At 50.4% G+C, this 26,393-nt stretch overlaps 1 protein-coding gene across 4 annotated transcripts in view; it reads left to right on the forward strand.

Annotated features, from left to right (window-relative positions):
* smyd3 (SET and MYND domain containing 3) overlaps nucleotides 1-26,393 on the forward strand; it is a 1,068,428-nt gene that overhangs the window by 885,662 nt on the left and 156,373 nt on the right. For all 4 annotated transcript variants that reach the window (XR_011948475.1, XM_072512909.1, XM_072512917.1 and 1 more), the window contains 2 exons: nucleotides 2,418-2,520; nucleotides 15,093-15,203. Coding sequence is in view for 3 of the 4 variants with exons in the window: in XM_072512909.1 (XP_072369010.1) it covers nucleotides 2,418-2,520; nucleotides 15,093-15,203 (214 nt within the window). In the remaining variant the exon portion in view is untranslated. The remainder of the gene's footprint in view (nucleotides 1-2,417; nucleotides 2,521-15,092; nucleotides 15,204-26,393) is intronic.

A 26,393-nucleotide genomic window follows, 5' to 3' on the forward strand; every position in this document is an offset into this window, starting at 1 on the left:
GCGCATTCCCGCATGAAATCACGCAATAAGACGTCGGGCGTGAAAATACGTCATCGCGCAATATTTCAGTGGGCAGACGCCTACAAGAGTTGGAAGCACTCCCCCTCTGATAATCAAGCAGACAATGTAGCCCATTCAGAGGCTAATTTAACGCAATTTTATGTTGCCCGTCTGCTTTTAAAAGTTGGCGGGTGGGCCGATTGGTCAGGTGGCCTTTTTATGCTTGAGCTACAACCTTGATCCAGGGTGGGATGAAATGTCCGAGCTGAAATAAAATTTGAAAAGGTGTCTGAGGACTGTTTTTGGATGTTTGGCCTAGACACTCTTTGCATAGTTTTTCCATCCAATGTTTTTCCGGGTGTCAGCAGCTCCCCGAGACAGCTCCCCAGTCGCTGTCCCCCTGAGGGAGCACATTGAAAGCGGCAGCCTGCACCCTCCCTTCTCTTCGCGCCCGCCCTCTTCCCGCCCACCCCTGGCAGCGCTCAGCCTTTCACAGATCTCCTTTCACTCTGGCTGCCTGTTAGCTGGCCAGCCAGCGGGAAATTGCGCTCTGCGACCGACCGAGGCCAGGAACCCGTTTCACACCCGCTCCCGGGCCCACCGGGTGCATGTGCCCAACGGCAGGAAATTCTGCCCATGGTCACCGACGGTGGTGCGGTGAAAATCGGGGATGTGCAAGATGCGATAAGAGAAGGCCGGCGATATTACTGGGGGCACACGTGTGAGGTTGGAGGCTCATCTCAAGGTCAAATGCAACGCAAAGTTTACAAACAGACTGGCTTAAACTCAGACTGTTGCCACGGAGAGGGAAGGAGTCGGTAGCTAGGGGATTGGAGTTTGGAGCGAGGACCGAAAACAATGGGTTCAGTCTTCCCAATGTTTAACCAGAGGAAATTCTTGCTCATCCAGAACCGGGACAAGCAGCTCGATAGCTCAGCAGCATCGCGGATGTCTGAGAGAGTTGGTGATCATAGGATCATAGAATTTACATTGCAGAAGGAGGCCATTCGGCCCATCGAGTCTGCACCGGCTCTTGGAAAGCGCACCCTACTTAAGCCCACGCCTCCACCCTATCCCCGTAACCCAGTAACCCCACCTCACCTTTGTTTTTGAACACTAAGGGCCGATCCATCTGACTTGCACATCTTTCGACTGTGGGAGGAAACCGGATCACCCGGAGGACACCCACGCAGACACGGAGAGAACGTGCAGACTCCACACAGACAGTGACCCAGCGGGGAATTGAACCTGGGACCCTGACACTGTGAAGCCACAGTGCTAACCACTCTGCTACCGTAACATAGAAAATAGAAGCAGGAGACAATTCGGCCCTTTGAGCCTGTTCTGCTATTCAACTTGGCTGATCTTCCACCTTGACACCATACCCCAGGCTCTCCCCATACCCCTTGATGCCTTCATTGTCTCGAAATCTAACTATTTCCTTCTTAAGTGTATTGGGTGACATGGCCTCCACAACCTTCTGGGATAGAGAATTCCACATGTTCACCGCCCTTTGAGTGAAGAACTTTCTTCTCATCTCAGTCCTTAATGGCCAACCCTCCTGAAACTGTGACCCCTTGTTTTAACCCCCCCCCCCCCCCCCCCCCCCCCCAAAACCTCCAGCCATAACATCCCTGAATCCAGTCTGTCCAGCCCTGTCAGACTTTTCAATGAGATCCCTGCTCATTATTCTAAATTCCAGTCAATACAGGCCCGGTCGACCCAATCATTCCTCATACGACAATCCTGTCATCCGAGGGATCAATCTGGTGAACTTTGTTGCACTCCTTCTGTGATCTCCGTTTTTGATGATTCTTGGAATTCACCGAGGGAAAAAAAAACCCCTAACAGATTGTGCACTTGTTGTGACATATTTTTGACGGTTCTACTTTCCAGTTTTGGCTGAGTTCTGATGGGTTGACGTCTCAAAACTGCTTTGATTATTCCTTCCCGAACCATCTGCTTATCAGCTTTACCAGCCGTTCCTGCATCGTGACACTGAAGGTTCTTTGACCAAAACCCACCCACCTGAAGACCCAACCATTTGCTCTGGAATGTGTTGGCTGCTGAAGCGGGCGCCTGGAAACGGAATACTGGGACGATAGCCCGCCAGTTGCAAACTGAAGGTTGGCCCTTGGCCGCGTGATGACGGTTGGCCTTGCGATAATTTTCTGAGGCCTTTTGAAAAACAAAACACATTTTATTCTTGACCCGGGAGAGTACCGTCCATTTATGTTGTAGATAAAAGCGACTACAGTCCAGCAATCTCGGGAGATTTTGATATCGTAACATGGGAAATTCTTTAAAGTATTTGTCGAGAGGTTTTGTACAGTCGCCAAAAACTTTTTTGGGAACCCTGAAGGAAAGTGCGTACCAGCTGTCAGATTGAACTAATGCAAATGGTTGTCTCTTTACAGCATGTCTCTGCTGAACCATAGCTGCGACCCAAACTCTACGATTGTCTTTGAAGGAAAACAACTCCAGCTGCATGCGGTTCGACAGATTCAAGTCGATGAGGAGGTAATTTATTGTACGGTGATATCTACAAGTGAATGGGCGGAATTTTCCAGCCCTCCCCACCTGTCGCCGGGGTCGTCCAGTTCAATGGACTTTTGGCCGGATAGCCGGTTCCCACCACGGAGGGCCTGGAAGACCCCGCCCACCGCTCCTCTGGGCGCACCGAGTCCTGTTCACCCGCCAGCCCCTGTGCTCCCTGTCTGGCCGCACCGAGATTTAAAAATTATTTTCCTGCCTTTCCAAATCCTTTCATGGCCTCACCACCCACGGCCATTCCCCCCCCCCCCCCCCCCCCCCCCCCCCCCCCCCCTCCATCCTCCAATCTCAGTAACATCCAACAACTCAGTCCAGCTCACCGAAGGCATTTAGTGCAACAGGGGCGGCACGGCAGCACAGTGGTTAGCACAGTTGCTTCACAGCTCCAGGACCCCATGTTCGATTCCTGGCTTGGGTCACTGTCTGTGCGGAGTCTGCACGTTCTCCCCGTGTCTGCGTGGGTTTCCTCCGGGTGCTCCGGTTTCCTCCCACAGTCCAAAGATGTGCAGGTTAGGTGGATTGGCCATGCTAAATTCCCCTTAGTGTCTTAAATGGTTAGATGGGGTTAATGGGGTACCGGGATAAAGGGGATAGGGTGGAGGCGTGGGGCTTAAGTAGGGTGCTCTTTCCAAGGGCCGGTGCAGACTCGATGGGCTGAATGGCCTCCTTCTTAACTGTAAATTCTACGATTCTATAACAGAAACTTGTATTTGTATTGCTCTTTTACGGTAATATTTTTATGTCAAGGAACTCCACAGAGGTTTATGAAACAAGATTGGATACCGAGCCGTGTAAGGAGATATTTGGTCAGCTGACCAAAGGTTTTGTAAAATAAATGAGTTTTAAGGTGCATCTTAGAGAAGACAGGAGAGTTGGAGGATTTTAGCGCGGGAACTCCAGGGCTTCAGACAGAGGCTGAAAACACGATGATTAAGCAGATGGGCAGCAGACTCTGACACCCTGTTAAGCACTCAGATTCTCCATATGTCCAGGAGGGGTTGTGGAATCACTCCATAGTTTGAGGGTTTGGAAGCGTTAATCAGTTTGTCTCCTTCACTTCCTATCGCCTCAATGAAATTCTAGCTCACTGTGAGCAGCAGTGCAATTAAAATGATGATACTGGTGAAAATTATTACACTACTCTCACTTTATAAGAGTGGATGTTTGATTTAAACAGGTGCCACGAGGGAATAATCCACATCATCCTGTAGAACTGTAACAGACCAGCACTTTCCAATCCTGCCTTTATGATATAGGCCATCTTTCACTATCTCTGCTGTAACACTATCTTTGATTTAGTTTACATTGGCAATGACTCCCTCACCAATATACAACCCTTATCTCACACATCCTTCATAATAAACCCACCTTTGTTTTACAATCTTGCTTCTTGTTTATTTTGTGGGTGCCAAGAATAGGTTATGAAGAGTTATTTAGGTCGAATGCTAACATTTGGTGTTTTTTTCATTTGGTTATCTCTAAAACCTAAGCTTCGAGTCAAACGTTTACTAACTTATGGTACAAACACAATTGATATGTGTCAGTAACTCGGGCAGTGTGGTGAATGAAAAGCTCATCCTTTTGGAGTAACCATACTTTCCTCGGGTCGGGAATGGTCCATGTGTGCATCTGTCTGTGTTGCATGTGTTTTGTGTGTGTATGCTGTGTATGTGTGCATGCCTGTGTGTGCACGTGAGCATGTGTGTGCGTACATTTAGGTGTGCTACGTGTGTGCATGCACATGTATATGTGTGTGCATGCACGTGTGCATTTGTGTGCTATGTGTCATGTGTGTATGGGTGCACATGTGTGTGCATGTATGTGCTGCCTATGTGTGTGCTGCATATGTGTGAGTGCGCGCATGTGTTTGTGTGCGCATGTGTGCATGCATGTGTGTGTGCTGTGTATGTGTGTGCTGCATATGTGTATGTGCTTTGTGTGTGCACGCATGTGGATGTGCTGCATATGTGTGTATGCTATGTACGTGTGCGCATGTGAATATGTGCACGTGCTTGTGCTGCATTTGTGTGCTTCATATGTGTGTGTATATACTACATGTGCATGTGCATTTGTGCACACATGTGTATGGCACATGTGTGTTGCATGTGTGTCGTATGAAGCAGCATCTGCCCTCCCCATACATGACCCAGCGATGGTTGGAACATCTCATTTGGTTGAAGTGAGGTAAAAATAAATCTTCACCAGGTCAGTCGAAGTGAAAAGCTTTTCACTCTCAATGCTTCATCTTTTAGTGTCTTCAGAGGCTTTTATGTGTTTGACATGAAGTATGAACAGCAACTCAATCATTTAACCATGGGCCCTATTGTGATAATGTGTACCGCACTCCCCTCCACCACCACCGAGGGAGGGGCGGGTGTTGACGCTTTGTCAATTACATGTTAAGGTTTGTTAATATCAATTACTTTGTTCAGATTAAAGGAAAACAGGGGATGGATATTGATTGTCCTTGAGTACAAAAAACTAGGGGATAGCTGGGACACTGGTTTGAGTGGGAGGAGAGCTGTGAGACTGAACAAATCAATAAACTCCCTCAATAAAGAAAAGTTCCATCAGTTTCACCCTCAGCAATCGGTTTCTGATTTCCGATTGCGTTATCAAGCTTGTAAGCTGTTATCACGCCGCAGGGTTTGGACAGGGGAGTAGGAGTCAATTGCGGCACAGCAAAAGACCATTTGGCCCATCGGGCCTGTGTCATAGAACAATCCATCAGTCCCATTCCTCGAACCCACCCCTCCACTAGCCCATACCTCAGTACGTTTATTTTTCTCTATTACTTTCCAGTTGGAATCATTGATTGTCTGCGCTTCCAAATACCTTCTTCCTCGCATCCCCTCCTGCACCTCTCACCCAAAATCTTAAATCTGTGTCCCATTGTCCTTGTACATAACGCCAATGGGAATAGCTTTACTTTACCTATCTTCTGTAAACCTGTCACAAATTTGTGCACATCTCCCTCAGTCTCCTCTCATCTATGGAGAACAGCCTCAGCTTCTCCAGCCCTAACCTTGGAGCGACTCCCAGGAACCATTCTGGTAAATCTCCAGTTGTGACCCCCACAACCTTCCCAAAGTGAGGTGAGCCGAGCTGGACACAATACTCCCTTTTTGCCTTGAATGCATGTCGGGGTTGGCAAAACCCCAACGATGGAATTTAAAAGCAACATGAACCCTGCTTTGTTTATCCCTCCCAGGTTAATCTCCCCTTTCACTGGGCAGGGAAGAAGTGGGCCACTTTCCAGCCTCTATTGCCCAACCTTTAGTGGTGCAGCAAAACATCGATGCGGTCTTTCAAGCTACCGTTGTTATCACGATAATGATGTGGTTGGTGGCAGACAGCCAAGCCGTTACTCCCTGCAGTCAAGGCCATGGTGAACCTGCCCTTACCTGGCCCTGTGTTATAACACACACAAGAGATACTGTGTGATCAGAAGCTGATGGACATACTTACAAACAGCTTAATAGCTGGTCACAGCGGTATCTCAGCCGCTGCTTTTTGAACTTTTACTGCCTCAGTTGTGAATGCAATCGATGCTGATATTTCCACAGTGAACACCTCAGGTTTTGGCTGACATCGCATTCACCTTTCGCGGCAATAGCAGTGAAGTGTGATGTTTTTTCCTCAGGCCGGACATGAACAATCCTAAAGCCGAGTGTGTGATCTGTTAAAGAACCGAGAGCCAGTCCCGTTCTTCCCTACGCTGATGCGTTTGTTTTAAGAAGAGCGGCCTACATTTATAAAGCCCCTTTCTCAAACTCGGGACATCCCGGAGCACTTTACAGTCATTGGCGTGTAGTCATTGTTGTCAGAAGCCCAGCAGTCAATTTGCACGCAGCAAACTCCCTCAAACAGCAAGGTTTGCCACTGGTAATTCAAAACCACTGAACTAAAATGTTTCCTCCTGTTTAAAAAAAAATCCATTGTTCTGCTCATACAACTTACAGTGCAGGAGGCCATTCGGCCCATCGAGTCTGCACCGGCCCTTGGAAAGAGCACCCCACCCAAGCCCACACCTCCGCCCTCTCCCTGTAACCCAGCAACCCCACCTGTTGGATGAGACGTTAAAAGTGAGGCCCCATCTACCGGCTCAGGTGGATTAAAAAGCACTATTTTGCAGAAGCGCATTGTCGTTATCCCAGGTCCTGGCCAATATTTATCCCTCAACATCACAAAAACAGATGATCTGGTCGCTATGTTGTATTCCATGAAACTGGTTGGGGTCTGGAATGCCCGGCCTGGGAGTGTGGTTGAGGCAGGTTCAATCGAGGCATTCCAGAGGGCATCGGTTGCTTATTGGAATAGAAACAATGTTCAGGGTTACGGGGAAAAGGCAGGGGATAGGCACTAAGTCATGAGGTTCGTTTGGAGAGCTGGTCCAGACACGATGGGCCGAATGGCCTCCTTTTGCATCATAACAATTCTGTGACCTCACTGTTGTCTGTGGGAGCTTGCTTGGTGCAAATTGGTTCCCGCATTTGAAAATGAAATGAAAATCACTTATTGTCACAAGTAGGCTTCAAATGAAGTTACTGTGAAAAGCCCCTAGTCGCCACATTCCGGCCCCTGTTCATTTTCTGCATTACTGCAGTAACAACCCTTAAAAAGTACCTAATTGGGACTTCCGGTTGCGGCTATGCGGAGCTAAGCCGCACGATTTGGCAGCTCTCGCTATTACGGACTTTCGGGCTCATTAGAGGAGCCCCAACGGAATTTTTTGATGACAACCCGCGGGGAAGTGAAGAGAGAGGTCCCCCTCCAACTTTTATGGACCGGACCAGAAGTGCAACGGCCAAAAAAGCGGCATTGGAGCAGCGGGAGAAGAGAGGGAAAAAAATCAAAATGGCGGCGGCCGGGGACAAAGCGGAATGCGGGCCGGAGCTGCAGGAGTTCATCAAGCGCTGCTTCGAGGAGCTGCGGAAGGAGATGCTGGCACCTATGCTGGCGGTAATTGAAGGACTAGGGATGACCCAGAAGGCCCATGAGGTAAAGATCCAGGAGGTACAGAAAAGAGTCAGTGAGAATGAGGACGAGCTCTTGGGCCTGGCGGTGAGAGTGGAGCAGAACGAGGTGCTACACAAGAGGTGGGCGGGAAGACTCGAAGACCTGGAGAACAGGTCGAGGAGAAATAATCTGAGGATCCTGGGTCTCCCAGAAGGAGTGGAGGGGGGCGATGCCGGGGCATATGCGAGCACGATGCTCGAAGCGATGATGGTCGCGGAGGCCCCTTCGAGGTCGCTGGAGCTGGACGGAGCGCACCGGGTGCTGGCGAGGAAGCCCAAGGCAATGAGCCGCCAAGGGCAATGGTGGTGAGATTTCACCGGTTCACGGGCAGAGAGAGGGTCCTGAGATGGGCCAAGAAGGAGCGGAGCAGCAAGTGGGACAATGCAGAGATCCGAATATACCCGGACTGGAGCAAGGAGGTTGCAAAGCGGAGAGCGGGTTTCAACCGGGCCAAAGCGGTGTTGCACCGGAAAGGAGTGAAATTCGGAATGCTGCAGCCAGCGTGACTGTGGGTCACATACAAGGACCAACAATATTATTTTGAAACGCCTGGAGAGGCGTGGACCTTCATACAAACCGGAAAGTTGGACTCTAACTGAGGATTTGTGAGGGTGGGGGGGATGTTTGAGGTTTGATGTGTGATGGTTGTTGTATATAGGGGATCAATCACGCGCAGGAAATGTTACATGGGCTGGGGGAGAGAGACAAGGCTGCGACAGGAGCTGCGCCAGAAGGGGCGGGGCGGGCTTTGGAAAGCACGGGTTTTTCCCCCGCGCGGGAAGAAAGGCGGGAAGGGGAACGAAGGAACGCATATTGATTGGGAGACTCCCACACGGGGAGGTCAATGGGACGGCGGGGAAGCTGGGGTCAGCAGGTGTCAGCTGACTTACGGGAGGGATATGGGGGGAGCAAAAAAGCTAGACAGGGGTCTAGCGGGGGGGGGGGGAGGGTTGCTGCTGCACTGGCCGAAAGGGAATGGGACACAGAAGAGGTGGTCGGGACGGGGGTCCCCCGGCTCCCCGGGTGGGGGACTGGAGGGTGCGGGAGGCGCAGACACGGGACTGGCCCAGAAAAGGAGATGGCTAGTCGGGGGGGGGGGGGGGGGGGGGGGGGGGGGGGGTGAGAGTGAGAGAGCCCCTCCAATCCGGCTGATAACGTGGGACGTGAGGGGCCTGAATGGGCCGGTGAAGAGGTCTCGAATGTTCGCGCACTTAAAGGGACTGAAGGCGGACGTGGCCATGCTCCAAGAGACACCCCTGAAGGTGGCGGACCAGGTCAGGTTAAGAAAGGGAATGGAAGGACAGGTATTCCACTCGGGACTGGACGCGAAGAATAGGGGGGTGGCAATATTGGTGGGAAAGCGGGTGTCATTTGAGGCCAAGACTACTGTAGTGGATAATGGAGGGAGATATGTGATGGTGAGCGGTAGGTTGCAAGGGACGTGGGTGGTGTTGGTAAATGTATACGCCCCGAACTGGGATGATGCTGGATTCATGAAGCGCACGTTGGGGCGCATTCCGGACCTGGAGGTAGGAGGCCTGATAATGGGAGGGGACTTCAATACAGTGTTGGACCCAGCACTGGACCGCTCCAGATCAAGGACTGGAAAGAGGCCGGCGGCGGCCAAGGTGCTTAGGGGGTTTATGGATCAGATGGGGGGGGAGTGGACCCATGGCGGTTTGCAAGGCCGCATGCCAGGGAATTTTCTTTTTTCTCCCATGTGCACAAAGCCTACTCCCGGATAGATTTCTTTGTTCTGGGCAGGGCGCTCATCCCGAGGGTGGAGGGGACGTAGTATTCGGCCATAGCCGTTTCGGACCACGCCCCGCACTGGGTGGAACTGGAGCTGGGAGAGGAGAGGGACCAACGCCCATTGTGGCGGCTGGATGTGGGACTGCTGGCAGATGAGGTGGTGTGTGGGAAGGTGAGGGGGTGTATCGAAAGGTACTTGGAGGCCAACGACAACGGGGAGATGCGGGTGGGGGTGGTATGGGAGGCGTTGAAGGCGGTGATCAGGGGAGAGCTAATTTCCATTAGGGCTCATAGGGAGAAGACAGAGGGTATGGAAAGGGAGAGGTTAGTGGGGGAGATTTTGAGAGTGGACAGGAGATACGCAGAGGCCCCGGAGAAAAGATTACTTGGGGAAAGACGACGGCTCCAGACGGAGTTTGGCCTGTTGACCACAGGGAAAGCGGAGGCACAGTGGAGGAAGGCGCAGGGGGCGACCTACGAGTACGGGGAAAAGGCTAGTCGGATGCTGGCACACCAGCTCCGTAAGAAGATGGCAGCGAGGGAAATAGGGGGAGTCAAAGATGGAAGGGGAGCCACGGTTCGGAGGGCGACGAAAATAAACGAGGTATTTAAGGCTTTCTATGAAGAGCTGTACAGATCCCAACCCCCAGCGGGGGAAGAGGGGATGAGACGATTCCTAGATCAGCTGAGATTCCCGAGGGTGGAGGAGCACGAGGTGGCTGGTTTGGGGGCACCAATTGGGTTGGAGGAGCTGAGCAAGAGTTTGGGGAGTATGCAGGCAGGGAAGGCCCCGGGACCGGACGGGTTGCCGGTGGAGTTCTACAGGAAGCACGTAGACCTGCTGGCCCCGCTACTAGTGAGGACCTTTAATGAGGCAAGAGAGGAGGGGACCCTACCTCCGACAATGTCGGAAGCAACAATTTCTTTGATCCTAAAGCGGGACAAGGACCCACTGCAATGTGGGTCGTACAGGCCGATCTCGCTCCTCAATGTGGATGCTAAGTTGCTGGCAAAAGTGCTAGCCACGAGGATCGAGGACTGTGTCCCGGGGGTGATCCACGAGGACCAGACGGGATTCGTAAAGGGCAGGCAATTAAACACTAATGTGCAGCGGCTCTTAAACGTGATAATGATGCCATCGGAGGAGGGAGAGGCGGAGATAGTGGCAGCTATGGACGCGGAGAAGGCCTTTGACCGAGTAGAGTGGGAGTACCTCTGGGAGGAGCTGCGTAGGTTTGGGTTCGGGGGAGGGTTTATCAGTTGGGTGAAGCTCCTTTACAGAGCCCCGGAGGCGAGTGTAGTGACGAACCAGCGGAGGTCAGAGTACTTTCGGCTGTACCGAGGAAGGGATGCCCCCAGTCCCCCCTGTTGTTTGCACTGGCGATCGAACCCTTGGCCATGTCATTGAGGGAGTCTAATAAATGGAGGGGGGTGGTCCGAGGGGAGAAGAGCATCGGGTGTCGCTATATGTGGATGACCTGTTGCTGTACGTGGCGGATCCAATGGAGGGGATGGTGGAGGTCATGCAGACTCTAAGGGAGTTTGGGGAGTTTTCGGGCTATAAGCTCAATGTAGGGAAGAGTGAGCTCTTTGTATTACAGGCAGGGGACCAAGAAAGAGGGATAGGGGACCTACCGCTGAGGAGGGCGGAGGGGAGCTTTCGGTATCTGGGGATCCAGATAGCCAGGAGTTGGGGGGCCCTACATAAACTGAATCTGACGAGGTTGGTGGAGCAAATGGAGGAGGACTTCAAAAGATGGGACATGTTACCGCTCTCGCTGGCGGGTAGAGTGCAGTCGGTCAAAATGGTTGTCCTTCCGAGGTTTCTGTTTGTGTTTCAGTGCCTTCCCATCGTGATCACCAAGGCCTTTTTCAAGAGAGTAGGTAGGAGAATAAGAGGGTTTGTGTGGGCGAATAGGACCCCGAGGGTAAGGAGAGGGTTCCTGGAACGAAGTAGGGACCGAGGAGGGTTGGCGCTGCTGGGCAGCGGCTCTTAAACTACTGGGCAGCAAATGTGGCGATGATCCGCAAGTGGGTGATGGAGGGAGAGGGGGCGGCATGGAAGAGGATGGAGATGGCATCCTGTAAAGGAACAAGCCTGGGGGCGTTGGTGACGGCACGGCTGCCGCTCTCGCCGACAAGGTACACCACAAGCCCGGTGGTGGCGGCAACGCTAAGAATCTGGGGCCAGTGGAGACGGCACAGGGGTGCAAGGGAGCCTCAATGTGGTCCCTGATCAGAGGTAACCACCGGTTTGTCCCGGGGAGGATGGACGGGGGGTTCCAGAGCTGGCATCGGGCGGGGATTAGAAGAATGGGGGACCTGTTCATTGACGGGACGTTTGCAAGCCTAGGGGCACTGGAGGAGAGGTTTGAGATACCCCCGGGAAATGCTTTTAGATATATGCAGTTGAGGGCGTTTGTGAGGTGACAGGTGAGGGAATTCCCGTTGCTCCCGGCACAAGAGATTCAAGACAGGGTGATCTCGGGTGTATGGGTCGGGGAGGGCAAGGTGTCGGCAATATACCAGGAGATGAAAGAAGAGGGGGAAGCGCTGGTAGAAGAGTTGAAGGGTAAATGGGAGGAGGAGCTGGGGGAGGAGATCGAGGAAGGTCTATGGGCTGATGCCCTAGGTAGGGTTAATTCCTCCTCCTCGTGTGCCAGGCTCAGCCTGATACAATTTAAGGTGGTTCACAGAGCGCACTTGACGGGGGCGAGGTTGAGTAGGTTTTTTGGGGTAGAGGACAGATGTGGAAGGTGCTCAGGGAGCCCGGCGAACCATGTCCATATGTTTTGGTCATGCCCGGCACTGGAGGGGTTCTGGAGAGGAGTGGCGGGAGCAATATCTCAGGTGGTGAAAGTCCGGGTCAAGCCAAGCTGGGGGCTAGCATTATTTGGAGTAGTGGACGAGCCGGGAGTGCAGGAGGCGAAAGAGGCCGGCATTCTGGCCTTTGCGTCCCTAGTAGCCCGGCGAAGGATCTTGCTAATGTGGAAGGAGGCGAAGCCCCAAAGTGGAGGCCTGGATAAACGATATGGCTGGGTTCATAAAGCTGAAGAGGATTAAGTTTGCCTTGAGAGGGTCTGCGCAGGGGTTCTACAGGTGGTGGCAACCGTTCCTAGACTATCTCGCGGAGCATTAGAGGAAGGTCGGTCAGCAGCAGCAGCAACCCGGGGGGGGTAGGGGGTGACGGGGGCGGGGGCGCGGTGGACGTCCTGGGAGAGGGGTGGGGGGGGAATGGGGGATTGCCTGGGGGGGTGGATGAGCAAGAGATAACATGAAGGGTTGGGGAAACTGGCACGTACGGGAGAGAGCCAGTGTACAAAGCTATGTAAACATATCATTTTGCCATGTATATATCTTGCTCAGTGCGATTTCTTGTTATTTTGTTACGGTGGGGGGGGGGTTATTGTTTGTAAGGGAGAAAAATTGTGTTAAAAAGCTTTGATAAATATATATATATTTTTAAAAGTACCTCATTGGCTGTAAAGTTCTTTAAGTAGTCATGAAAAATGGACACAGACTTCAGTGCTGTTGTAACAAAATATTGTGAAAGCAGAACAAGCAGTGAGAAAATCGATGGGAATCTGTGAGTCTCTTTAGAAAAAAAATACTATTTTCTATTTGTGAGGTAGCACATGTTTAGATTGAGGAGGTCTTGTGGTGCCGTGTGCAGCACCCCTGCCTCTGAGCAGAAGCTCCAGGTTTAAATCCCACTCCAGGACTTGATGGTCAAGGAAGTTCATAATAGGGCCATATAGGTTGAGTATCGACCTACAAAAATCCTTCGAAACACGCCAAAAGCAGAGAGCGGGAGAGATTTCTGGTCAGCCATGTGTTGGAAAGGGACTTGGAGCCTGCACCATTGCTCCAGGCTACAACATACATGTAAACAAATGTGCAGGGAACGCACGGTGGCACAGTGGTTAGCACTGCTGCCTCACAGCGTCAGGGACCCGGGTTCAATTCCGGCCTCGGGTGACTGTCTGTGCGGAGTCTGCACATCCTCCCCGTGTCTGTGTGGGTTTCCTCCGGGTGCTCCCACAGTCCAAAGATGTGCAGGTTAGGTGGATTGGCCATGCTAAATTGCCTCTTAGTGTCCAAAATATTAATGGCGTTATGGGGATAGGGAGGGGGGGTCTGGGCCTAGGTAAGCTGCTCTTTTAGAGGTCGGTGCAGATTGATAGGCCAAATGGCCTCCTTCTGTCCTGTAGGGATTCTATGGATTCTGTGCCACGAGGAACATAAGAAATAGGAACATGGAATAGGCCATTCAGCCCTTTGAATCAGTTCTGGTTTTCAATATCAGATCGGCTGATCGATTTCAATTCCACCATCTTGCACTTTCCCCGTAACCTTTAATTCCCTTGGTGTCCAAAAATGTGTTGACTTCTGTCATCAGACTCGGTGACTGAGCGCCCACATCTGTGAGGTCGAGAATTCCAGAATCCTTTGAGTGGGGAAAGTTCTCCTGAACGGTCGGCTCCTTTTCCTGAGACTGTGACCACAGGTTGGAGACTAATCCATCAGGGGGAATGTCTTCCCAGCACCCAGCTTGTCAATCCCTTTCAGAACGTCAGATGTTTCAATACAGTCACCTCTCATTCTCCTAAGTTCTAAAACTTACACCGAGGGAGGGGCTGGCACTTGAGGTGAGATGACAAACTGAGGCCCCACCTGACCTGGAGGTTGACCCTAAAGGGTCCCTGGGGGTTATTTGACGAGCATCCCGGTTCTCCCAGGGTCCTGGCTACTTTTGATCCTGCTGCCTACACCGTTGAAAGGGATTATCTGGCCACCAATCTCACTGGTGTTTGTGAGATCCGACCCGTGTGTAAACTGATTTGCTGCATTTTTCTCAAATTACAACCACGACTTCCAAAGTACTTCATTGGCTGTGGAGCACTTTGGAACACCTTGGGGTGCAAATCTGTTCCCTTCTTCCTTTCCTCCCTTTCGTCCATCCCTCCCAGACACCTGCACCCGGAGACACGCAGGGGGCAGAGTAACCCGAGGAGGCATACAAAATGATTAGGGGGTTGGATAGGGTGGACAGTGAGAGCCTTCTCCCGCGGATGGAAATGGCTGGCACGAGGGGACATAACTTTAAACTGAGGGGTAATAGATATAGGACAGAGGTCAGAGCTAGGTTCTTTACGCAAAGAGTAGTGAGGCCGTGGAATGCCCTACCTGCTCCAGTAGTGAACTCGCCAACATTGAGGGCATTTAAAAGTTTATTGGATAAACATATGGATGATAATGGCATAGTGTAGGTTAGATGGCTTTTGTTTCGGTGCAACATCGTGGGCCGAAGGGCCTGTACTGCGCTGTATTGTTCTATGTTCTATGAGGCGCCTCGATGCCGTTTCACTGTGGGAGATTGCTGGCGACGACACCTTGTGAGGTGGTAATATTGGGAGGCTCACACGTCCATGGACCTGACCAGGCCTGTGTAGTGCGCAGAAAGAATGAAGGTGAAATGATTGAGGGAGGCTTCTCTTGGGTTTAGATTCCTCCTGGGGCCCCAGACCTAAATGGAAAAATGTAGTGTGCTGAATGAGTGAACAAAACATCCAACACGCTGACTGTAACCTCCCACTCCCCCGTGCCCTGAGAGCGCCACGATGCGTTAGAGGGCAAGGTGCCACCTTGCCGATGGAATGCCGCACCTTGACAACTAATACTGACTGGAAATTGTTGTTTTAGATGATAGAGAATGTTAGTTATTAATGTTTTCAGCTTAATCATTTATTGTTCTCTCTGCCCACCAGCTGACGGTCAGTTACATTGATGTCATGGCAACAAGCCAGGAACGGCAGAGACAGCTAGAGAAGCAGTACTGCTTTGTGTGTGATTGCAAGCGCTGTGAGATGGCAGACAAGGTTTGTTATGTCTGAATTACTTGGGGAGTTGGACTGTGTCAAGGTTCCTGGCTTTTATTTAGCATTGCGGCCAGCAGTTCACGTAATTCCATTCGACGGACATTTCCTTCACCTATTCCTTGGCCGCCCACGTCTTGTCGCGTGCAGATCCCAGCACACAGTCAAGGATGCTCATGGCGGAGGCTTTCGGGTTTGATTCCTTTGGGAAAGCGGGACGCTGGAACAGGTTGGGGTGTCCGGGAGGAGGTTGGGAGGGGGAGCGGATTTAGGGGACACCGGTTTTTGTGGGAGCTTGCTGTGTGCACATGGCAATTTGCTTCAATATGGCAGTGACTACACTTCAGGACTCAAGAATTAGAAGCAGGAGTAGGCCATTCGGCCCCTCGAGCCTGCTACACGATTCAATAAGATCATAGCTGAAATGATTGTGGTCTCAACCCCACCTACCTGCCTGCACCCCCCTTCCCCCCTCCTTTGTCAGTCAAAAATCTATCTAACCCAGCCTTGAATATATTTATTCAATGACCCAACTGCTGTGGCTTTCTGGGGAAAAAGATTCCACACACACAGAGAAAAGAAATCTCCTCATCCTCATCTTAAATGGGTGACCACTAATTTTTAACCTGCGCCCCCTGGTTCTGGAATTCTGTACAAGGGAAGACATCCTTTCAGCATCCACCCTGCCAAGTCCCCTCCGGATCTTGCATGTTTCAATAAGATCACCTCTCAATTTTCTAAACTCCAGTGGCGACAGGTCCAATCTGACCCACCTTTCCTCACAAGACGGTCACTACCTCCCAGGAATCAGTCAACTGAGGCGACTTTGAACTGCTTTGAATGCAATTATATCCCCCCCCCCTCCCCTTCAGAAGACCAGAGCTGTAGTCACTACTCCAGATGTGGTCTCACTAAGGCCTTATGCAGCTGTAGCAGCACTTCCCTACTTTTATATTCCATTCCACTGGCATTAAACGCCGACATTCCATTTGCTAATCACTTGCTCCACCTGCATGCTAGCTTTTTGTGACTCATGGACCAGTGTCCCACTCTACTGTGGAGCTCTGCAATCTCACTTCATTTAAACAGAAATGGGCTTTCGCTTGTGAGGGCCACAAAGAATCCAGCACCTGGTTGTCGAGTCAAACAGAAAGTAGCTTTATTTACAACAATACGTACGCAGTAATTCACCACTGCTTCCTCCTCGAGCCGGTACCACACTGGTCAGCTCCATTTACACAGCTGCTAGTGATTTTCCCCACACCCCTCTCATTGAGGGAGTTGATACTCTCCGAAATACATAGAATCATAGAATTTACAGTGCAAAATGAGGCCATTCGGCCCATCAGGTCTGCACCGGCTCTTGGAAAGAGCACCCTACCCAAGCCCACACTTCCACCCTATCCCAATAACGCAGTAACCCCACCCAACACTAGGGGCAATTTTGGACACTAAGGGCAATTTATCATGGCCAGTCCACCTAACCCGCACATCTTTGGACTGTGGGAGGAAACCGGAGCACCCGGAGGAAACTCACGCGCACACGGGGAGAACGGGCAGACTCCGCACAGACAGTGACCCAAGGCGGGAATCGAACTTGGGACCCTGGAGGTGTGAAGCAATTGTGCTAACCACTGTGCACCTGTTGCCAGTCGGCACCGGAGTCGCCAATAATGTTGCCAATTAATAATGATGCTCTTTAGAGTCGCCAGGTATCAAATGAAACCACCACAAGGCTTTACCGGATATCGATCAAAGGACAACACAACCAGTTAGTCAGTTCAAGTTCAAAGATGGTTTATTTACACACAAGGATTACTTCGACATGCAACACAAAACACTACAAGTTAAACTACACCTAACAACTACAATAACCTATATTTAACTTCAGGGCAACCGGCTCTATGCAGATGGACAAGGCCTTTGTCTGGATCCTGCCTGGCTGGGTGGAAGAAGTGGCTCTGTTTCTGCTGGGCTCATCCATCTGGTAACGATCGTTGGTCTTGAACTTGTCTGCCTGGTCGTTATGCTGCACTTGGCTTGGCATAGGCCGGATCCAAAAGAGACTGAAATCATTGTCTTTTTAACTGGCTTGAGTTTTCCCCGCCCCTTTTGTGGGCAGTTTCTGGGTCACTGTCAATCAATTCCTCAGGGCTCCAGCCTCTGATTGGTCACATCCAATCAGGGGCTGCCACATCACTTTTGGGATGGGCATCAGTGGCCAATCCTGGAAGGGCTCCGAGCAGGTCCTCAGTGCCGCCTAGTCTGGAAGATGATGCGATGGACCTGATGGTCCCATTGTTATTTTAATCGCCTTGAATGGCCCATTTACAGGTGTGAATTCCTGCACACCTCTGGGCTGCCGCTTGCAAAGATACAAGCTGCAGCTTGTCTGTGTCCCAAACCTGGCCATAATTCCCATCATTCTTTGCAGGTGGCCATCTCAGATGGCTACAACCCGTCCTCTTGATCCTTAACGCGAAGTGTGGTGGATCACACTGGTGATCCCTATCCATCCTCGGTGTACTGGTCACCCTTGGTTAAGGACAGGTTCTACACTATGTCCGATATTTTGGGGCATTTACCTAATTCTATTAACACATGACAAATTACTAATTTCTAACGGACTATAAACCATTTCACTGTTAAAGATTTAACTTATCCGTACAGTTGAATCTCTAACTAGCACTATCTAAACTACTTTTATGCTGCTGGTGAATATCAAAAAGAATGTATGTACAGTACAAAAATGTTAAAACAGCAGCATTACATTTCTACTTAATCTAGCAAAGTTTACAGAGGTACGTGGTTATAATTCTTACAGCAAGTAATTCAGTTTTGTTGAATGCCGAAAAAGGGGGCTTGAACTGTATATATCGGGGAGCGGGAGGCTTTTGCTCGCCATTTGCAGAGTCAAAGTGTCTGAATGACACTGCAGATTATTGCAATTACTAGAAGGGCCTCGACTGTGTATGAAAGGGGGTTCCAATTGGCAATGTTTTCGCACCAAGTGGGGGTGTCAGTGTGTATCTCTATGTGTGGAGTAGTGTCCGGGCTAGGGGTGTCATGTTGTGTGGTAGTGTTCGGGCCTGGTGTGTACATTAAAATAGTTTGTTGCGCGCGTAGTTGCAGAAGCCCAGCAAAGATCAAAACGTATGTCGCCGGCCCTTGCTTCACCTTGTCTTTTTCCGTGTTCCGTGTGATCCTGGGGGTGCAAGCATAATATCTGTTATTATCTTCGGTTAATATCTCGCTTTACTTGTCTTTCTTTCCTTAATCCAATTTCCCATTATGATCGTCACCATGTGTGACTCCCTCATTTTTGTTTTTTAAATACCATTTTGGAGAGACAAGAAATGCAAATTTTTAAAGTACAGAGACTCTCGCAGCTTGTGGTCGATGCGGGGAGAGGGTGGACAATTTCTTCAACCAGTCTTTCTTAAATCACAACTATGGGAGGTTGAGGCTTATCTTAACCAGCCGAATTTCGGGGTGACCAGTTTTATATATTTGTTAGTCGCAATCACATTGGGCCTGGGGTGTAACTAGCAGATGGAGTCGGTGTAGCGTGACCGAAGAAGAGAGGAAGCAGGAGTGAAACAAAAATGAAGTGGCATTGCTGAGGTGTCCCTGCCGTGAGTAGTGGTGGGAAAGCGCTCACAGTTTGCATGGGGCAGCTGGGACCTTGTGATTGCTGTGGGTGGTGTTCTCTTTCATATCTGGGGGCTAGTCTAGCTGGTGGTAGGGGTCTCCTGCAATCTCGGGCGAAGTGTCCTGACTGCCCACCGTTCTAACATGACCCCCGGGGCACTTAAGGTGGAGCAGGCTCTCTGGTGTATTGCTCCCTTGGGTATGGTTCCCCGGGATATTGGACTTCTCCTCTACCCTCGTTTATCATTGCGGGTTCCTGGTTAGTTCTAACTGGGAGTGTCGTGTTGGGTATTCTGCTGCACAAATGATCCAACACGGCTGTAGATGGTACAACTCTGTTTTATTATCTTAACAACGGTTACAACTAACTGCTGGCTTGGGTACGTGCTTCACCAGTTAACCTGTGGACCCAGCCCTATCACTATCTTGGTGAGGCACTCAGCACATGGACTATGTCTGAGTGGCACGCTGTGAGCTCTGTGCTCTGAGCTATCTCCTGGTAGAATGAGCGGGAACTGTGGTGTTCCCTGTTTTATAGTGCGTGTGCTGGTGATTGGCTGCGATGTTATGTGTGTGCTGGTTGGTCCAACTGCCTGTCCATCAGTGTGTGTGTGATTGCACCATCATATGTTAATGTGGATATCATGCATATTTGCTTCTATCTGTTCCTGATCTGCCTGTCTGTGTAGGGATTGTTCCCAAGCTCAGGAGAGTTGTTTCAAAACCCAAACTTCATTGTGTGTGTGGTCTGCGGGGTCGTAATTCACACAAGCCTTTTGGCCTGCTTCTGTGGCATGCGAGACAAAAGTGCGGGACCATTTACTGGTGTCGTCCTCATTTAGGTATGCGCGGTTCAAATCCCCAAATACTGCTTTAAAATGGATCCAAAGGCGACCTGCAAATGCGGTCGGATGCTCTCCCTTCTTTTGCCTACAATGTTTTAAACCTTCTACCGGATCTCCCTTGTTGTACCCGATTGCGTCTAAAATGGCCGTTTTCATTTCCTGTAGTGTTCCTCCTGCTACATTCTGGCGTTCTGGCAAAGCTGAGCTGACGGACGGGTCAAGGCTCATTACTATAAGTTTAACTTCCTCCCTTTCGTCTAGACCGTACATAACCTTTTGCTGGCGTACACTCTCAAAGAAATTATGCGGGTCTGCGGTGGGTTCGAATGGATCAATTTTTGAGCAGGCATCTCTCAATTGGGTCATGGATAACGGGGTGGTGTAAATGCAATCGGGCTCCTCCCGATCCGATGACTTGCGCTGTGTGGTGACCGGATTCATGGGGGTGTCTGCTGCCTGTGCAGTCGGTGGTGCGGGTGCTTTCCTTTTCGGGGCCTGGGGGGCTCTATTGTGATTTTCGGTATTCTCCACATATCAATGGGCGGTTTCATTTAGTTCTTGCCAATTGGGGCCATTCTCCTCATCTAAATCTTGTCCAAAGGTATTTCTGAATCCGTTTTGCACTGACAGTGACTGCAACTTCTCTATTTGTCGTCTACATTTCGCGTGATCTACTGTGCTCTGTCTTTGCTCTGTAATGGAGCTATGGAGCGCTCGTAAAGCTGCCTTTAAATCTGCGCATTGTCTTGTTAACTGCGCGACCTGCTGTTCTGTTTCTTCTCTTATCAAGACTGCGCGCTGTGTATCTTGGTCGGCTTTATCGTACTGGGTCTGAAAGCTGCTAAGGTGACTAAACAAGATTGGTGTGCCCGTTTGACATCAGCGATCTCTTTATCTTTAGCTGCCAACTGTTCCCGGAGTTGCTTATTAATCTTTTCACATTCACTATAGTTTCCCTCATTCTTCTCCTCTTTCTCAACTAGCTGTCTGCGGGGCGTCCTCACGCCCTCCTCTGTGCCTCGCAACTGTGTCGAACAGGACACTATTGCCATCGGCTTTCGCACTTTTGCTGCATTTTCCTTATGCACCTCAGTTACGTTGTCCCACCAAGTTTGTCCGATGCTTCCTGGACCTGACTCTTCATTTGAACAAAAATCGGACCAAAGGGACCATCCTTTCCCCTTTAAATACTTCCTCACCTGTTCTTCCCATATGGGGCACTGCTCTGCTCTGCTGGTCGGGTTCCTGTGGGTTCATTAAACGTTCCATCGCTTTTGTGGCCATTGCTTCTATTCTCTTTTGCTCTACGTTTAATCTCTCGTTTCCTACCATTAATCTCTGCTTCCTATCGTTAATTTGGGACAGGGGGACAAGGCGGCGATTTGAACAGCGGGTATGGCCTAAGCTATTTTCCGGTTCACAATTCCCTCGATAGTTTTGACACAATCTAACAAGTTTTCCGTATATCCCTGTTTGTACGCATGCTGGTTAGTACACACTTGCGAAATTCGGTGATTTGGTCGATATGGGTTTGCACTTGTGGTTCTTTCTTTCTCTCGCAATTGGATTTCAAAGTTTGTGGGTTCTCTCGGAGTGACAAAATCACTTCTAATTCGAGTCCCGTCAGAGGTCGCCAATAATGTTGCCAATCGGCACCGGAGTCGCCAATAATGTTGCCAATTAATAATGATGCTCTTTAGAGTCGCCAGGTATCAAATGATACCACCACAAGGCTTTACCGGATATCGATCAAAGGACCACACAACCAGTTAGTCATTTCAAGTTCAAAGATGGTTTATTTACACACAAGGATTACTTCGACATGCAACACAAAACACGACAAGTTAAACTACACCTAACATCTACAATAACCTATACTTAACTTCAAGGCAACCGGCTCTCTGCAGATGGACAAGGCCTTTGTCCGGATCTTGCGTGGCTGGGTGGAAGAAGTGGCTCTGCTTCTGCTGGGCTCATCCGTTTGGTAGCGATCGTTGGTCTTGAACTTGTCTGCCTGGTCGTTATGCTGCACTTGGCATAGGCCGGGTCCAAGAGAGACTAAAATCATGGCTGCATTGTCTTTTAACTGGCTTGAGTTTTCCCCGCCCCTTTTGTGGGCAGTTTCTGGGTCACTGTCAATCAATTCCTCAGGGCTCCACCCTCTGACTGGTCACATCCAATCAGGGGCTGCCACATCACTTTTGGGATGGGCATCAGTGGCCAATCCTGGGAGGGCTCCGAGCAGGTCCTCAGTGCCGCCTAGTCTGGAAGATGATGCGATGGACCTGATGGTCCCATTGTCATTTTAATCGCCTTGAATGGCCCATTTGCAGGGGTGAATTCCTGCATACCTCTGGGCTGCCGCTTGCAAAGATACAAGCTGCAGCTTGTCTGTGTCCCAAACCTGGCCATAATTCCCATCATTCTTTGCAGGTGGCCATCTCAGGTGGCTGCATACCCTGCTGCCCAAACATGGGATAACCAATTGTTCCCAGCCAATAGGAACCAGGCAGGTTCAAAGGTGCTTTGCGACACCTTGAGATTGGGAAAGATGCAAATCCTTCTTTTTTCCTGTGCGGAATGATCCAGGAAAAGTTTCAGCTCCATTCACGCTGGGCATACCCCCATGATGCAGCAGACAATCACAGAATTGTTACAGTGCAGGAGGAGGCCATTTGGTCCATCGTGTCTGTACCGGCTCTCCAAATAAGCAACATGACCTAGTGCCAGTCCCCTGCCTATTCCCTGTACCTCTGCACATTGTTCCTATTCAAGTAATCATTTAATACTCTCTTGAATGCCTCCATTGAACCTGCCTCCACTACACTTCCAGGCCGTGCATTCCAGACCCCGACCACTCGCCATGTGAAAAAGTTGTTCCTCACACCTGCTTCTTTTGCAAATCACTTTAAATATGTGCCCTCTCGTTCGTGATCCCTTTTACCAGCGGAAACAGTTTCTCCCGATCTACTCTGTCCAGTCCCCTCATGATTTTCAACCCGTCTCTCAAATCTCCTCCTAGCCCCCTGCTCTCCAAGGAGAACCGTCACAACCTCTCAGTCTACCCTCGTAACTGAAGTTTCTCATCCCTGTGTGAACCTCTTCTGCACCAACCCCAGTGCGTTCACATCCTTCCTATAGCGTGGAGCCCAGAACTATACTCAATATTCCACCACACATCCCTGCATGTTAAAACAGGCGGAAGAAGTGATACACCAGCTGTCTCTTGTCATGGAGAGAGGTGTGGTGCATTAAGTTACCTTCAAGCTTTGCTGATGGAAAGAAAACAGTCATCTGTTACCAAGCGAGTCTGAGATGCGCAGTCACTGCCCTGACACATCCATGGCAGGGGCTGATCAATCAGAGATTGAAGTGGATTCCAATAAAGTTGTTTTCTTTATGCTGGACTCTACCTAGAGATTTATTTGCTCAGACATACAATGCCTCCCCACAAATAAATCAGGCAGAATGACTTTTCAAATCAATTCGATTCACTGAGTGAGATGTCGCTCCATCATCTACAAGGCTTCAGAGAACAACAGGAAGAATGAAAGAGGCCAGTGGGATTGACGAGTGTCTTGTCAGTCAGGGAACTCTCAGACCACCTCTCCTCTCCGAACCCTTTCGTACAAATTCTGCTGCTCTGCTAAATGGAGGGAGCTGGTGGAAAGGACTGGAATTCAGCAACTATTTTCCCTGTGACAACTACTAACCGGCAGGGTTCAAACACTGCACAGTGGAGTGTCTGGGATCAGAGGATTTAAACACTACACAGTGGAGTGTCTGGGATCAGAGGATTTAAACACTGCACAGTGGAGTGTCTGGGATCACAGGATTTAAACACTGCACAGTGGAGTGTCTGGGATCACAGGATTTAAACACTGCACTGTGGAGTGTCTGGGATCACAGGATTTAAACACTGTACAGTGGAGTGTCTGGGATCACGGTGCAAACACTGTACAGTGGAGTGTCTGGGATCACGGTGCAAACACTGTACAGTGGAGGGTATGGGGATCACAGGGTACAAACACTGCACAGCGGAGGGCATGGGGATCACAGGGTGCAAACACTGTACAGTGGAGGGCATGGGGATCACAGGGTGCAAACACTGTACAGTGGAGGGTATGGGGATCACATAATTCATACACTGCACAGTGGAGGGTATGGGGATCACAGGCTTCAAACACTGTACAGTGGAGGGTATGGAGATCACAGGGTGCAAACACTGTACAGTGGAGGGTATGGGGATCACAGGATTTATACACTGTACAGTGGAGGGTATGGGGATCACAGGGTTCATACACTGTACAGTGGAGGGTATGGGGATCGCAGGATTTATACACTGTACATTGGAGGGTATGGGGATCACAGGCTTCAAACACTGTACAGTGGAGGGTATGGAGATCACAGGGTGCAAACACTGTACAGCGGAGGGTATGGGGATCACAGGATTTATACACTGTACATTGGAGGGTATGGGGATCACAGGCTTCAAACACTGTACAGTGGATGGTATGGAGATCACAGGGTGCAAACACTGTACAGTGGAGGGAATGGGGATCACAGGATTTATACACTGTACAGTGGAGGGTATGGGGATCACAGGGATCATACACTGTACAGTGGAGGGTATGGGGATCGCAGGATTTATACACTGTACATTGGAGGGTATGGGGATCACAGGGTGCAAACACTGCACAGTGGAGGGTATGGGGATCACAGGGTGCAAACACTGTACAGTGGTGGGTATGGGGATCACAGGGTGCAAACACTGTACAGTGGAGGGTATGGGGATCACAGGGTTCAAACACTGTTCAGCGGAGGGTATGGGGATCACAGGCTTCAAACACTGTACAGTGGAGGGTATGGAGATCACAGGGTGCAAACACTGCACAGTGGAGGGTATGGGGATCACAGGGTTCAAACACTGTTCAGCGGAGGGTATGGGGATCACAGGGTGCAAACACTGTACAGTGGAGTGTTTGGGATCACGGTGCAAACACTGTACAGCGGAGGGTATGGGGATCACAGGGTACAAACACTGCACAGTGGAGTGTCTGGGATCACAGGATTTAAACACTGCACAGTGGAGTGTCTGGGATCACAGGATTTAAACACTGCACAGTGGAGTGTCTGGGATCACAGGATTTAAACACTGTACAGTGGAGTGTCTGGGATCACGGTTGAATACTGTACAGCGGAGGGTATGGGAATCACAGGGTACAAACACTGTACAGTGGAGTGTGTGGGATCACGGTGCAAACACTGTACAGCGGAGGGTATGGGGATCACAGGGTACAAACACTGCACAGTGGAGAGTCTGGGATCACGGTGCAAACACTGCACAGTGGAGTGTCTGGGATCACAGGGTGCAAACACTGTACAGTGGAGGGTATGGGGATCGCAGGGTGCAAACACTGCACAGCGGAGTGTATGGGAATCACAGGGTACAAACACTGTACAGTGGAGGGTATGGGGATCACAGGGTGCAAACACTGCACAGTGGAGTGTCTGGAATCGCAGGGTTCAAACACTGTACAGTGGAGGGTATGGCGATCACAGGGTACAAACACTGTACAGTGGAGAGTATGGGAATCGTAGGGTACAAACACTGTACAGTGGAGGGTATGGGAATCGCAGGGTGCAAACACTGTACAGTGGAGGGTATGGGGATCACAGGGTTCAAACACTGTACAGCGGAGTGTATGGGAATCGCAGGGTTCAAACACTGTACAGTGGAGGATATGGGGATCGCAGGGTGCAAACACTGTACAGTGGAGGGTATGGAGATCACAGGGTTGAAACACTGTACAGCGGAGTGTATGGGAATCGCAGGGTTCAAACACTGTACAGTGGAGGGTATGGGGATCACAGGGTTCAAACACTGTACAGCGGAGGGTATGAGGATCGCAGGGTGCAAACACTGTACAGTGGAGGGTATGGGGATCATAAGGTACCAACACTGTACAGTGGAGGGTATGGGGATCACAGGGTGCAAACACTGCACAGTGGAGGGCATGGGGATCGCAGGGTGCAAACACTGCACAGTGGAGGGTATGGGGATCACAGGGTTCAAACACTGTACAGCGGAGGGTATGGGAATCGCAGGGTTCAAACGCTGTACAGTGGAGAGTATGGGGATCACAGGGTACAAACACTGTGCAGCGGAGTGTATGGGGATCACAGGGTTCAAACACTGTACAGTGGAGGGTAGGGGATCACAGGATCTAAACACTGCACAGTGGAGGGTATGGGGATCGCAGGCTTCAAACACTGTACAGTGGAGGGTATGGAGATCACAGGGTGCAAACACTGTACAGTGGAGGGTATGGAGATCACAGGATTTATACACTGTACAGTGGAGGGTATGGGGATCACAGGGTACATACACTGTACAGTGGAGGGTATGGGGATCGCAGGATTTATACACTGTACATTGGAGGGTATGGGGATCACAGGCTTCAAACACTGTACAGTGGAGGGTATGGAGATCACAGGGTGCAAACACTGTACAGTGGAGGGTATGGGGATCACAGGATTTATACACTGTACATTGGAGGGTATGGGGATCACAGGCTTCAAACACTGTACAGTGGAGGGTATAAAAATCACAGGGTGCAAACACTGTACAGTGGAGGGTATGGGGATCACAGGATTTATACACTGTACAGTGGAGGGTATGGGGATCACAGGGTTC

Source organism: Scyliorhinus torazame, chromosome 1 (assembly GCF_047496885.1).
Source record: "Scyliorhinus torazame isolate Kashiwa2021f chromosome 1, sScyTor2.1, whole genome shotgun sequence".
Lineage (NCBI taxonomy): Eukaryota > Metazoa > Chordata > Chondrichthyes > Carcharhiniformes > Scyliorhinidae > Scyliorhinus > Scyliorhinus torazame.